Below are 15,830 nucleotides of genomic sequence, written 5' to 3'. Positions count from 1 at the left end.
CTTTCTTTCAGCAAATAATGGTATTGCCTTCTGAGTCCATGTGTCATTGCAGTGTTCAGGCAAGAAAGACTAAAACTCATTCTTATCACCCCTTGGTGAGTGCATGGCTTCATGCTTTCAAGTCCCTGGCCTTAAAGACAAGTGGCTCCACATCAGAGCCTGGTTCCTGATGTAGATGCCTATGTCTCACTGGTTTTGCTGACTGAGTTCTTAATGACTGCTAAGACTGCTGGGGAGCCCTCAAAGAAGCTGTCCTATGCCTTGTGCCCCAAAGTGGAAATATTTCTCTGTTTGAGTGGAATGGTACCAAGTACTGCCACAGGTAATTAGCTTGCAGGTGACCAGTAAGATAAAAAGCATTGTTATTAGTCAGTCATGATACATGTCAACTATTTCTGCACATCATAACTTTACTGACCTTAAAGAGGTAGGATTGTGGTCAGGCACAGTCTGATCAAGTTGCTCATTATGGGTGAACTGCATTTTTTTTTCGTTGAAGAACCCCATTCTTTCTGTGAGACCTGATCTTTGTATCTGAAAGGCTTGACTATTTGAGTCTCCTGCTTGGAGATGTTGAAGTTTATTTTGTAGAACACTCTTTCTGATGCCAAATTTGTTGCATCCCTTGGAACCAAATCCTTGTTTTTTCGTGACTGTAGTTTCTGAATTGCTTCTAGATCACTCCAATCATATCTGAATTTTCTTTCTTGGAGAAGAAACTGGGGGGAAAGTGCTTTTTTATGCTATTGGTTACTCATCATCACCTCAGGTGATACCTACAGTAGGTGCACAAATTTAGGACAGTGAGCCAGTTTTGTTGCCTTTATTTTGGGAGGGGGGGGAAGACTCACAAATGCCAAGCAGACACTGTCCAAGTCAGTAGATGGCTTCATTAAATTGCTCTCAGGTACCTAATGACTGACTAGAAAATATGTTTATAGCCCATTCCAGCAGATGAATGATTGCTTCCAGTGCATGTGTTAGTAATACCTCTACTGCACAGATTTGCTGTTGTAGACACTTGTTTTTTGTCATACACCTTCACCGATCATTACTGTTTTAAATGTCTGTGGGAGCTGAACCTCTTTTTGAATGTCAGCATTGCTGGACTTAGCATTCTGATTTATCTCATATGATTTTCTGGCTTCGTCAACCATGATGTTTACTGTTTGGGATTTAACCCAACCAAGGATCTATTAACCCAACCAAGGATCTGTCAAGAATGCTTCTCTGGGTTAGATGGATAAAGGATATATTATACTGTGTCATTTGATCTGTGAAGAAGGCCCTCTTTGATGAGTCAGGAATGTCACCCCCTAAATAGAGGGTGCCTTTTTACAGTTACAGGCTTGCTGTTCCTGAACTGTTTCTAAGTTTCTGTGAGGCCATTTTTGCTTGGGCGAAGGGAAAGTCTCTCTGTTGATCAGTGGCAGTGAAAAACATTGAGCAGCTCCCCTGCCCCCCGTGGGAGTGGTTACTGACTTGAAACTGTAGATGTTAAGTTGTCAATCTCGCCTTCATTCTTGCTGGATGGGTTCGGAGCCGACCTCGGCTCCGACTCGGCCACTCTAAAAGCTCGAGAGTTGGTTCCACCGGCTCGAGGCTTCCCCTATATCCCACAATGCTAGGCGGTATTACCTCAGATCTCATTTGCCACTACAGCTATCGAGGTGTTGTTTTTCTACCGGCTCAGGTTAGTTTGTTAAATCAGTCTATCTGAACTAGTTTAAAACCCCTTTCTTAACTAAGAGTTTCATTTTTCCTTACTTTAGTGGATTTTATCCCTTCTTTTCCATTATTCCCCTTTTCTTCCCTAAAGAACTTATAAGTTCTTTCCTTAGGCCTTCGGGCCCTGCTATCCCTAAGTGGAGTGTTTGTGTTTTGGTAGGGATATTTAATTAAACTAACTATCTAGTTTTTATTAGTTTAATTTAATTTAACTTTCTCATAGTGTAATCGGTGTGGGTGTGTTCTGTGTGCTGGTTACACTTTCGGTTCCTTGATAATGTCCAAGGATTCAAAGGTCTCAGGCTTCAAGAAGTGTGACTCGTGCTGTCAGAAAATGTCTCTGACAGACAGTCACACTTCTTGTGTTTAATGCCTGGGACCTTTACACCTGCAGGACTCTTGTGCTGTATGCCATGGCTTCAGCCCCAGAGTCCTGCAGGAAAGAAAAAATAAACTTATTTTGAGAGGTTTACTTAAGCCTGAGGGTTCCCTTACTGTTACTCCGGGCAAACCCTGTAAGGCTTCTAGGTCCTCGGCTCCAGCATCTGAGTCGAGGCCTAAGGCTTCGAAACCTCCGTCTGCATCGGCTCCGGCTGGAGCCGATGAGTCTCAGACTGCAGTTTCTGTGGTTTCCTCGGCTCCGGCTGGAGCCGAGGCATTGGAAATTCCTGTGTCGGCTCCGACCAGACCGTCGGAGCCGACATCTAGAAAGAGGTCTAGGTCACCTTCCCTTGGCTCCGTTCATTCAGCTCCAGCGTCTCCCTTGCTGTCTGAACGGAGCCATAGATCTCACTCCTCTAGGTCATCGAGGCTTTCAGACCATGACCTTCAGAGGGTAGTGAGTCGACTTCTTAAGTCCGAGGCACTGGCCCAAATGCTTCAGAGCCCGACTCATCAGTCGATGCCTGACCCTGTTCCTCACTATGTTCCTCCTCCGACTCCGTTGAGCTCGGAGCCGGGGCATTTCTGAACCGAGACTGTGGTAGCGTCAGAGCCGATACAAATGTCTTCGGCTCCGTCGTCGGCTCCGATTTCTTCCTTGGAAGAATCTTGGTGCCGGACTTCCCTAGTCAGCTCCGAGGGGGTGAGTGGCATCGGACCCTTGTCCGACCCCGTTCTCCCTCTCGGTGCTTCGGCGCTGGTGAGTTCGGCTCCGACATCGGCCTCGGAGCCATCACTGTCGGTGCCGAGGGGGGTCCTCAGCTTTTCGGAGCGGGGGCCTCTGGCTCTGCCTGACAGGTGTGCGTTCGAGGTCATGCGGAGCGTGTTGGAACCTGGTTCGACTCCACAGTCGGCTCCTTCCGCCCCTCCCTCTTCGGTGCCTCAGGTCATGTCTACTCACTCCCTCATCCCAGACCGCAGAGAGCCAGCTCCTCAGGAATCCCCTGTGGGGATCTCATCCTCTTCCGAGGCCTCTCCTGAATTGGCAGAAGAGCCCCCTAGGAAGAGAAAGTGTAAGAGGAAACACATAGACTCACCTGAGTCTGTCACCTCTGACACAGATTTAGAGGATTCCGAGGGTTCCCCCCGTTCCCCTTCTGAAGATGTCTCCTTTGCAGACATTCTAGAAATCCTCAAACAGAGGGGAAATTGGCCAGCCCTTAACCCTTCGGAGGATGAATCTGTGTATCTTGAGGCGTTTGGCTCTCGCCCTTCCACCTCCTGGGTGTCCCCCCCCTTTGACCCTCTCATGCAGGTGGTAGCAAAAAAGGCATGGATGGCTCCTGATTCAGTGGACCCCACCCCCAGGAGACCCTCCAAATTTATCACGGCACCAGCAGATAAACAATTTCTAACCAAGGGAGTTTCTGTGGATGCTATGGTGGTAGCTGCTGCCACTATGAAGAAACTAGCTGATCCTTCTGTGCCTGTCCATCCACCTAACAAGGAATCTAGGTCTATGGACAGGTACGGGAAGCGGATGTTCTCGTCAGCGACCTTTGCAATGCGTTCGCTGAACTACCTATGCCATTTTACTCATCTTCAAAGGGACTTGATCAAAGAAGCGAGTGACATGTTGAAGGATCCTACAGCTGCGGGTTTTCAGGACAAGATGAACACTCAGCTGGCTACCCTGAATTCTATAGCTAACTCCTCCATGCGCCTCCTTTCGTATGCGGCTGATGGAGCGAGCAGGGCCGCAGGGACAGGTGTGGCCTTACGCGGCATGCCTGGATGCGGCTATGCAACTTTATGGACCCCTTTAAAACGCCGCTCACTAATTCCCGCTTGATGGATCATCTCTTTTTGGTCCTCAAGTGAAAGAAACCTTGACTAGGTGCGAGACTGATGGCAAGACTCTTTCTGCCGTCGGAGTCCGTTTTTCTACTCCTTCTAGGCCTTACCCCAAAGGCCAGAAAAGTGGGAAAATGTGGTTCCGCAAACAATCTCAAGGGAGTTTGCCTGACGCACAGAGTCGGTTCCCCTCCAGAGGCAGAGGAGGGAACAATAATGGTAGACGTCGCCCCAGAGGCAGAGGTGGTCCATGAGAACCAGGGCAATCGAGAAACCTTTTCCGACAAGCCCTTTCAGCATCCCTGAGGTGTTGCCCGATTGTCCACCTTCGGAGGCAGTCGGGGGAAGATTGTCACTGTTCCCAGAAGCCTGGCTATCCCTAACTCAAGACAAGTGGGTACAGTCCATCATTTCCGAAGGCTATTCCATTCCCTTCGTTCGCATTCCAAACCAATCAAAAAAATCCCTTCCAGATGTTCCACCCGCTCAAAGGGATATCGCAGCTTTGGAAATTTCAAAGCTGCTTACAAAAAGAGCAATTCAGCCAGTTCCAGCAGACCAGCAAGGATCCGGAATCTACTCCAGGTTCTTTTTAGTTCCAAAGAAAACAGGGGACTGGAGACCAATTTTGGATCTCAGTATCTTGAAGAAGTCTGTCAAGAAAACAAGATTTCGGATGGTCACGCTACAGTCCATCCTTCCCCTATTGGGAAAGGAAAACTGGATGTGCTCTATAGACCTTCAGGATGCGTACTATCACATAAAAATGAACAGACGCTGCAGAAGATTCCTCCGCTTCAGGCTGGGAACCAGTCATTTTCAATTCAGGGCCCTACCCTTTGGTCTCACCACTGCCCCCCGGGTGTTTACCAAATGCATGGCAGTGGTAGCTTCTCACCTGAGACGTCTAGGATTCCAGGTGTTTCCATATTTGGACGACTGGCTCCTCACAGCTCCCACCGAGCATCTTCTTCTTCTGGCCAGGGACTACACCTTTCGCATTTGTCAAAACTTAGGCATTTCAATAAATTGCGAAAAGTCTGTTTTGTCGCCTTGTCGTACTATTACCTTCATAGGCGCAATTCTAGACACAGTCAACATGTCTGCAAGACTAACAGATCAGAGAATAGCAGACATACACAAACTGGTCTCGCTCCTCTTCAGCAGCAGCAGAGTCAAAGCCAGGTTAGTTCTGAAGGTATTGGGGATTATGGCGGCTGCCATTCCTCTGCTTCCATTAGCCAGATTCCACATGAGAATCCTTCAGTGGATGCTCTTCACACAATGGTCATACCAGCAACTTCCGATGTCCCACACCATTATGATTACACAAACATGCAAGAATCATCTTCGGTGGTGGATGTCTTCCCCTCAGCTCTTGTTGGGAAGACCCTTTGTTCCTTCCCCTCCGGTTGCTACTCTGACAACGGACGCCTCCCTGATCGGGTGGGGGGGGCATTATCAGGGCAGAACTGTCCAGGGCACATGGCAACCAGACGAATGCCACTTGCACATAAATGTTCTAGAGATGAGAGCAGTGCTTTTAGCGTTGCAAGCCCTTCAAGACTCTCTTCCCTTGGGAACGATAGCAATCCAGACGGACAATATGTCTGTAGTGTGGTATATCAACAAACAAGGCGGAACCAGGTCCTATCCCCTATGTCGAGAAGCACTCAGACTGTGGCAATGGGCGATTTCTTCTCAGCGGTTTCTGATAGCAAAGCACATCCCCGGGAAGTCCAATCAAACCGCGGACAAGTTGAGCAGCGCTATTCTCATTCCTCACGAGTGGTCTCTGAAAGACTCTGTTGTGAGAGAAATTTTTCTCAAGTGGGGTCAGCCTTGCTGCGATCTTTTTGCTACTCCCCAAAACAGCAAGTGCAGAGATTTTTTCACCCTATTTCCGTTACCAGGCCAGCCCAGCAGAGACGCTCTAGTCCAAATTTGGCCCCGGGGACTTCTGTATGCATTTCCTCCCTTCCCACTAATCTCTCAAGTGATACAGAAAGCTATCGCTCAGAAGGCCTCATTAATCCTCATTGCTCCTTACTGGCCTCGACAGGTTTGGTTCCCCTTTCTGCATCATTTTCTGTTGGAGCAACCTTGGCATCTGGACCTAGTTCCAGATCTTTTGATCCATCAGTCGGGTCAGTTACATCACTCCCTCCCTCTCTGAACCTCACTGCTTGGTTCCTCCAGTTCCAACCTTAGCCAGGCTTCCTCAAATATCTCACTCTGTTCGAGATATTTTAATAGCTTCCCATAAATCTTCCACTCGAAAGATTTATCTGAGTAAGTGGAAACGTTTCCTATTGGGCTCAAGGAAGGGACTTAGATCCTTTCACTGCTCCCATCCATATGGTTCTTGATTTTCTAGCTGAACTCTTTCATGCAGGTTCATCTCCTTCTACTCTTAAAGTTCAATTGGCAGCTATAAATAACTTTCATGTGGGCATTTCAGAGTCTGCCATAATGTCCCACAAGCTTTGCAAAGCCTTTTGAAGGGAGTTTTTCTACTCAGACCTCCTATAAGAAATCCTCCTCCTCCTTGGGACCTTAATTTAGTTCTCAGTTCTTTGATTCTCCCCCCTTTCGAACCTGCAGCTTCCTGCTCTTTGAAATTGCTATCATGGAAGACTCTCTTTCTGGTAGCTATTACTTCAGCTAGAAGAGTTTCAGAACTTCAGGCACTCAGCTGTCGACCACCATATCTGTTGTTCCACAAAGACAGGGTATCCTTACGAACCAACCCCTCCTTTTTACCTAAGGTAGCCTCTGCTTCTAACCTAAATCAAAGCATTGACCTTCCTGTGTTCTTTCCAGAATACTCTAATAGGTCTGAACAAAAATTGCATTGGCTAGATGTTCATCGTCAGTTAAGGTACTATTTGGATAGAACCAAACAATTCAGAAAATCTGACCAGCTGTTTGTCTCTTATGCAGAAGGCAGAAAGGGACTTTCTGTTTCCAAGGTATCACTATCTAGATGGCTAACATCTCTAATTTCCATTGTCTATGAAATAAGACACCAAAAGCTGCCTAACAAACCTAAAGCCCATTCCACCAGAGCTTTGGCTACTTCTATAGCCTTCCAAGACAGACTGCCTATTGACACCATTTGTGCAGCGGCTACTTGGGCTACTCCTCACACTTTCATTTCTCATTACAAGTTGGATTTAGCTTCTAGACATAGAGCTAACTTTGGTTCCACTGTTCTCAAGAGTCTGTTCCGATAGGCCACCCGGGACAAGGTGCTAGGACGCGTCCCATCCAGCAAGAATGAAGGCGAGATTGACAACTTAACATTTAGAAGTTATGTTCTTACCATAACGTTCCATGTTAGTTGTCTTCTTCTCGCCTTCTTTCTTGCGTCCCACCCTCCTTCCCCCTAGCCTGGACAGACCTAGAGGAGTTTGATTGTGACCTCTCTTTCTACCACCTCTATTATACTTAGGTATATGTTTTTGTACATATATTCCTTCTTCAGGTTTTCAGGTCACCTTCTTCCATTGCCTTTGTAGAGGTGGATTCTTTCCCTTTCCAGTGGTTCTGGAGTATTTTTGGCTGGGCACAGCTTACAAACGAGATCTGAGGTAATACCGCCTAGCATTGTGGGATATAGGGGGAGCCTCGAGCCGGTGGAACCAACTCTCGAGCTTTTAGAGTGGCCGAGTCGGAGCCGAGGTTGGCTCCAAACCCATCCAGCAAGAAAGAAGGCGAGAAGAAGACAACTAACATGGAACGTTATGGTAAGAACATAACTTCTAATTTTATTGGTCGTATTGGGTCAATTCCTGGCTCTTTCCAGCCCCTGCTATCAAGCACGCTTTAGCGTGATTTAGCGCGGAGTTGCCACTAGAGCAGCATCGGGCAGCACCGGTTTAACAAGGTTAAACTTTTTCTGGCTCCATAAAGTCTGTTCTTCATTTTTTCCCTTAGAACTGCTCTACTAGTAATCTAAACAGTATATCCCTTAACTAAAAAGCGCAGCACTTGTTCCTAAAAGCTTTTTTTTTTTTCCTCCAAAAAAAAAAAAAAGCTCAGCACTTGTCTTAAAAGCATCTTCTTTTCAGGCTTAGCACTTCTGTATTATACAAAGTCCCTCACTAGCGAACCCCCAGGATTACCCACTTCCTTACTAAGTCCTCTCTCATTCAGTTACACCCCAAACTTCTTAATTTCTCTAGCATGTCAAGGGCCAGATGCTGGCGTCCTCTCCTGTCCAGTTGGTGAATCTGGGAATATTGAGGCAATGTTACAATTGCCTCATGTACACAGACAACCCTCTCCTCCTCCCACATAACACAAATACTTGTGAGAGATGCAGCTATTTAGCCAAACTGGAGGCTGAGCTCTCTCAACTCAGGACTGGCAAGACCAGACAGGAGGAGAAGGTAACTACACACACCACAAAACCAGTCTCACATAAAGCTATCACAACAATGAATCAAACACATAAACACACAAAGGCATACTCGGAGGCTCTGAGCAAAAGTTTACCTAAACAGCAGAGGCCTCCAAAGCAGACACCCAAGCAACCGCCACCTCATGACACACCACAGGCAACACATAAAACACAAAATCAGTGTGCAAAGCAGTCACAGCCCTTAAGGCCAAATACAACACCAAACATACTTGTCATAGGTGGCGCCATAGTCAGACATACTGACGTCCCACTCACCAGGCTGAACAAGGAGAGGGTCACAGTAAGCTGCCTATCGGGCGCTAGAATCCGCCACATAACACAAGCACTCGGGTCACTCCACAGCAAGTACAAATATGACACAGTCATTGTCCATGCTGGTGTGAACGACCTGAGACGTACCTCTCTGGACTACATGAAAAGAGACATAGAGGAGCTCTCTGATTATGTAGCCCAGGCAGGTATGACCCTGACCCTGAGCAGCATCCTTCCTTCACCAAGAATGATGCCACAACATAGAGACAAGATGATCAGCTTTAACAATTGGCTTAATTTCTGGTGTCATTCAAAGGGGATCCAGTGTCTGTCTGCCTGGGATGACATGCTTGACAAGCCACGCTGCTTTGCAAGGGACGGCTTGCACCTGTCACCCCTGGGATTCCGGATATTGGCTAAGGCTCTTGCCACCCCATAGTGCCTTTTTTTAGGCAAGGCTCAAATTCTAAACCTACCACCCTAGAAAACAAAAATGGGAAGAAACTAAGGGTAATGCTGCTCAATGCCAGAAGTCTAAATCTCAAAATGCATGCACTCGAGGCCCTTCTCAGTATGGAGAACATTGATGTCTGTGCTGTGACTGAAACCTGGTTCAAGGCTCCTGAGAGCACCCCGGCACTATCAGGTTTTACCTCATATCATGCGTTCCGGCCCCAAAACCCGGACCACACCTCAAAAGGAGGGGGTGTATCCATATTCATCAAGGATACCCACACCTCCAGGTTGGTGGCAACGCACGAAGCATCGGAAACCATCCAGGTGCAATTAACCATAGGCAAAACTGCTCTACAATTTGTAGCATGCTACAGGCCACCCTCTCAATCTCAGGAACCCCACACAGCATTCCTGAAGACACTGGAGGGTATAAAAGTATCTCCAAACACCATTATATTGGGTGACTTCAACTACCCGAATATAGACTGGGAATATTACTCAAGCCCAAACTTTCTAGCCCAAAGGTTCCTGGAGTTCATAAATTCAAATGCCATGGAACAACTAGTCACCGTTCCCACAAGAGGAGAAAATATACTAGATCTCATCATCACAAACATGGGGACAAAATGCTCCACACCGGAAGTATATCCCTCATTGGTGAGATCAGATCATAAACTAATCTCACTGGATATCCACATCCCGCCCCCACCCCAAACAAAAAAGACCATAGTGAAGAACTTCTCTAAAGCAAACTTCACACTATTCAAGACTGGTTTGGTATCCTTCAAGGCCCCCGAGCCAGTGGAAACCACAACCCAAGCTGCGGAAGCCCTTACAAATGCCTTCTACGAACACCTCCAGGACTGCATGGATCAGGCAATCCCTAATAAAACCAAGACTCTTTCCACCAAGGGCAAACGTCCAGTCTGGTGGACCCCAGCCATAAACAAACTTTACAATAAGAGGAGAAAGCTGTTACATGATAGAGCAAAATCCATAAAAGAGAAGACACCTTTGATCATTATTAGTAAAACAATACGAGCACTCATAAAATCATCCAAGGCCAACTTTGAGAGAAAAATTGCCATAGATTCAAAAGACAATCATAAGGCCTTCTTCAGCTATGTTAGAAACCTGGGTGGAAACTCCCAGATATGCTCAGAATTAGTCCAAAATGATACAAAAATCACTGAACCCACAGACATTGCCAACATACTGGCAGACAGGTTCAGTGCAAACTTCACCCCCCTCTCCCCCCAAAAGGAGAGAGAACTATCCCAGTGGAGTGCAGCCTCCCAGACATCTCCAATGCGCAGGTGAAAGCTGCTCTCTCTAAAGCTAAAAACACAGCATCAGTGGGACCGGATGGTGTCCCCGGCTGTGTGCTACAGGAACTCAATGAGGAACTAAACCCGCACATAAGGCAGCTGTTTAATCTTAGCCTTACCACAGGATACGTGCCCAAGGAGTGGCGTACGGCAACTGTGGTCCCACTCCACAAAGGCGGTGCCTCTACGGACCCTGGTAATTACCGCCCCATAAGCTTAACAAGCCTGGTCTGCAAAGCTATGGAGAGGATCATAATGGAACTCATAAACAAAGACATAGGGGACTTGCAGACATTGGACCCGACCCAGTTTGGCTTTGTCAAGGGCAGATCATGCCTTCGAACTTGGTCGACTTCTTCAAACAGTCACCAAGGCCATTGATGAGGGAAAGGCAGTCCATACAGCCTACCTTGACCTTGAAAAGCTTTCACACAATACCCCACTTGGGTATTATAGAGAAACTTACCAGCTTAAATGTAAACCCATATGTCACAAGATGGGTTACAAACTGGCTAAAGGACAGAACCCACAGGGTTAGAGTAGCTGGCGCCATGTCAGACTCCAAGCCGGTCACAAGTGGTGTCCCACAGGGCTCAGTCCTTGGCCCCCTGTTGTTTGGCATCTACTTCTCAGAAGTACAGGCTAACATAGGAGGACTATGGCTGACAAAGTTTGCAGATGACTGCAAACTGGGAGCCATAGTGGAAAGTACATAGGACACAGATATCCTTCAGAGGGGTCTCACGGAAACTGATAGCTGGTGCCAGAGCCATGGCCTGAAGTTAAATGCCAAAAAATGTATAGTCATACCCTTCGGGAAAAAGAAGGTAACCCCAAGCTACCATATAGGTGGCAATCCACTAAGCACAGAAGAGGTTATCAAGGACCTGGGGACCCAAGTTGACAGTGGCCTTTCTTTTGACACTCACATTGCTAAAGTGGTTAGAAAAACCTTCTACATTGCCCACCTGATCATGAAGGGATTCACATCCAGATCAAGTGAATTCATTGTTCCCCTGTACTCTTCACTTATCAGACCAATGATCGAGTACAATGCCCCATTCGGGATGTATCTCACCCGACACCTGCAGCAATTGGAGAGACCCCAAACGTTCCTCACCAAAAGGATAAAGGGACTCCAAAATCTGTCATATGCTGCAGACTGAAGAAACTCCAGCTCTATTCAGTCACATACCGTCTGCTCAGAGGTGACCTGTGCCTGACATACAAGGCCATGTCCAACCCGGAATTAATGGACATGCTCCACCTCAAAAAATCCAAATCTACCAGATCCACTAGAGCAAGCGACTTAAACCTTAGCACGGATATAAATAGGACATGCTGGAGGGATAGATTTGTCACCCAGAGACTCCCTATGTTGTGGAATAAAATCCCGGTCCATGTGAGGCAGAGCACCTCGCTGGCTCTGTTCAAGAGAAATCTTGACCGGTGGATGGAAGATAGTAGGTTTACCCCGGGAATCATCTCTGTGTTACTGCTGGACAGAGGCACAACAAACTAATGGGCACAGTATTTTTTAACATAAGGGGTGGCGTAAGCCACAAAAACTCTGGGCTAGGCTTATAAATGCCTTAGGGCAGATAGCCTAGTATAAACCTATGAACCTTTCCTTCCATTTTGGAGTTGCTTTTAAGTCAGACAAATATTCATATTACTTGTTAAGAAAGTAGATGTAAATTTTATTGTATTTCATGTTGTTTATTATTTATTTATTCAGTGATTTTCAGCAATGTGTTTGCTAATAACTTAGGCTGAATTGGTGGACCAAAGGATGAATGTTCTTATGTAGTGGATGTGCCATCACAGCATAGATCAGCATGAGCATGTGTGTGTCCCTTGGCTGTGTGAACATATTGAGATTTTATTGAATTGTAAAGGAGGCAAGGATAAACCCAAACAAGGGACCCATTACATGTGTTCCTCATAAAACCACATAAACCATGTGGAAATCCTCAATATACCCACACCCACTTGCTGGCTATTGCTTATATAAAATATTGATAATCATTTTAAATTTTAGTTAAGGTTACTTCTGTATTGCTTTGAATTCAGAAAACTCCTACTCATTTCTTCTTCTTCAAATTTTTTTTGTCATTATCTTGGAGAAACAAAGCCTAAATTGCCAAGAAAAGAATTAGTGGCATATAGCACCTAGTTTCTGTGGGCTTTATCTTGTCAGAATATTTGTCCGTGTTTGGACCTCATGTCTTCATGTGGACATACAGGTGGACATCTAGTGGCAGATATATTCTGTAAAATGGCTGTAGTAGGAAAGTATTTGACTTCTTTTGTTCACTTAATATTTTGGACGTGATATTTGAGTTATTGTAAATAAGCACTATAACATCATGTAATAATTTTGACATTTTGCTCTTATTTTTATAGCAGTTGGTTTGTGAAATATATTTATTTTGTAAAATACTAGTCCTGCATCTTGCTGTTCCATATCATGTTTTAAGATGAATCCATTCAGCTACTTATTTTGTTTGAAGCAGAGTTTATTAGTATGCCATCTTAAAAAGGAATGGCCTCACACAGGTAAAGTTCTTATCTGTACTTTATTTGTGTGCACTCCCTTTCTGATCACATTGCATAGTTTTTTGATACCATGCCATTTAATTTAGAATAAGTATATACTCTTCTTTTCTTTTAGAAACTTAATGTGGTATGCTTAGGTACGCCTTGCTAAGTATAACCTAAAATTCTTATATGTAAGAAAGCTGTCCAGAGAAAATGATGATGGCTTGTTCACTTGTTCCAAAGACTGTGATGAGGGAATTTTCTTAGGATTTCATTATATAGTCAGGAAAAATATATTTGTACTACTTTTTTTCTGTATTGTCGAAGTATTTTCCAGACACATATTCATTTAACATGTTAGTATACTAATCTCTTTTATACCACATTCAAGATACGTGAAATATAACAAAGAAGAAAAAGTTGTTGTTTTTCATATTTGTGTACTGCTTGCATTTTAATATACCCCTGTCAAGAGTTTACCTTATGGAAGGAATCTGTTTGCTCATTAATTTTTTTTCTTCTATTTTTAATCTAGAACTGGACAATCAGGAATCTCGGATTGCTGATATCCATTTGGTGATTCACAAGATTCCAGAGAAAAATAGGCAGATGTTACATCTACTTATGCAGCACTTGGCAAAGTAAGTTTGTCTCTGAAAAGGCTTTTTGTCCTTCACTGTCTGTCACTTGGTTGTTTAGGAACAGTGTGTAGTACTGCTCTTTACTTGGTAGCAATCTTTATTGAGGTAATGTACACACCTCTCACGTAATATAAAAATCAGTACAGTGTATCCTTACACTGCAGTGTGACATATCAGTATGAACCTTGTATTCTGACCCAAAGCTATGCAATCTAATCAGTATCATAGTAGGATTTGGCAGCATTAATTTTTGTTTCACTTATACGAAGTGTGGCTTTAGAGTTAAAACTTTCAGATTTAACCTTTGGCATTAGAAAGATGCCATCAGGATTTTATAGTATCCAGTTTTTTGGGACTTTTATTGCTCTTCAGTAAAGTTCTCAGTTTTTAGATATCCCATTTTGGGACTAAATCATTTGGTCTTAGTTTGAGCAGCTTAGTGAGTCAGATGAAATGCTTGGTTATCCTTATTGTACCTTCTTTTGTGGCTGTTGAAATCTTGAGTATCTGCATATATGTATATGTCTGTTTTTATACAGTCAACATCTTTGCACTGGGGACAGTGGTTGTGTATGCCCTGGGATCCCAGGTTATTTCACACTAATCAAACAGTTCTCATCCCACTTAACTAGCATCTTGGAAAGCTCTAATGTTTGATAATGAGAGAGATTTTCTAAGATTACTGTAGTCAACAAATCCAAAGCCAAGAATACCACAGTAACTGCCTTTTTCATGGAAATAAATCCTTTGTTGATGCATATCACAAATGCCAGCATTTTGACCCAGCAACTTGCTAAACGCAGAGAGATAAACGTGAGACTTTTGTCAACTCCTAATATCTGGTGGCACTGGATGGGTCCTAGCAAATGACCCATTCTGAGAATTTGCTTTATGATTACATGCATGGACTTTAAAAGCAAAATTTAAGAAATCTGTACCTGCAATACATAGTCTACAGCAGCTGCTGTTTTTTTTTTTTTTTTTAAGAATGGAACAAGGTTAATTTGACAGATGCTAAATCTGTTTCCACTCTTTGTAACAACATTTTTGGTTTGCTGTGATAAGCTGACCAGCTGCATGCATGACAGGAGTAAGCCTTTCCTTAAGATCCACAACAGAGATTTTTTTTGTTATGAACTCAACTGATGTGCAACAAGTTCCATATGCCTTTCCCCCCACAAACAGCTGCTTAAATGCAAGGATTGCTGTATAATGGGCATGATGTTTGGTTTTCCCTAACCCTATAATAAACTGTGATAAACCTGATCAGTATGTGGTGGAAATGGCTAAGCTGGTTTGAGAGAGCACAGCAGTTAAATTCATTGCTGGTACTGCGCCCTGTGCCATCTTCTTATGCTTTGATACTGCTCCCTGTATGCAGTTGGCGGATATCACAGTTGTCTCTCATTAACACCTTGGGAGGCAAAGAGCTGATCATCAACCCTTAGTCAGAGGAGACCTTCTCCCTCTTCCTCTAAATCTTCAGCTGTTGCTGAATCTGACAGTAAGAATGCCATTTTGGTTGATAGTGATATTTACAACCTGTATTTTGTTTTTTCAAAAAAAAAAAAATGAAGAAGAAGATTTATTCTTTTGCCTGTTTAACTCTTAAGGTTCATGCTTTTCTAGTATGTCTCATTTACAGATTTCTGTATCTGAAATAGTTTACTTCATTTGCTCTTCAACCTGTGGGTCTTCGGATCCACATCGGATCTGACACAGCCGCATTTTCCAGCTACAGCTCAGAGCTCAGTGCCCCTCCCCTTACCCATAATACCCCCTGTCTCCCTTCAGATCTCATTTGCCACCTGAGAGGAAGCAGTGTGGTCCAAGCTCCAGAGCATTTGGGTGTTTTCTGTAACAGTAAATTGTTCCTTTCCTATCTATTTCTCTTCAATCTTTTTCCTGTACCTTCTCAGGGTTCTCCGTAGTGTTAAAAAAGCAAACAAAAAAAAAGTAGTAAGTAGGTTTTCTATCTTTCCTCCCCTGTTTTCTTTCTGTATGGTGCATGTGTGTGTGTTTTGGGCTGGATAAGGCATGGCGGACGCCCCAAAGCCAGGCTTCAAAAGGTGCACAGAGTGTGGCCATAAGATTTCTCTGGCAGATGGCCACACTCTGTGTGTGGTTGGCTTAGGGATGCCTCACCTCCAGTCCCCCTGTCCTATTTGCACTGGGTTTAATCCCAGAGCACTTAAGAATAGGTGGGACAAACTGATCCTTAAG

General features: G+C 44.6%; 1 protein-coding gene across 1 annotated transcript in view; it reads left to right on the top strand.

Moving 5' to 3' along the window:
- The window catches only part of ARHGAP26 (Rho GTPase activating protein 26), a 3,815,868-nt gene that overhangs the window by 2,398,250 nt on the left and 1,401,788 nt on the right, over positions 1 to 15,830 (top strand). The window contains exon 17 of the mRNA XM_044069158.1: positions 13,502 to 13,607. Within this exon, the coding sequence (XP_043925093.1) occupies positions 13,502 to 13,607 (106 nt within the window). The remainder of the gene's footprint in view (positions 1 to 13,501; positions 13,608 to 15,830) is intronic.

Source organism: Protopterus annectens, chromosome 4.part0 (assembly GCF_019279795.1).
Source record: "Protopterus annectens isolate FY-2018-M chromosome 4.part0, PAN1.0, whole genome shotgun sequence".
Classification (NCBI taxonomy): Eukaryota; Metazoa; Chordata; order Ceratodontiformes; family Protopteridae; genus Protopterus; species Protopterus annectens.
The sequence above is the reverse complement of the archived record's forward strand: the minus strand, read 5'-3'. Positions and strand labels throughout refer to the sequence as shown.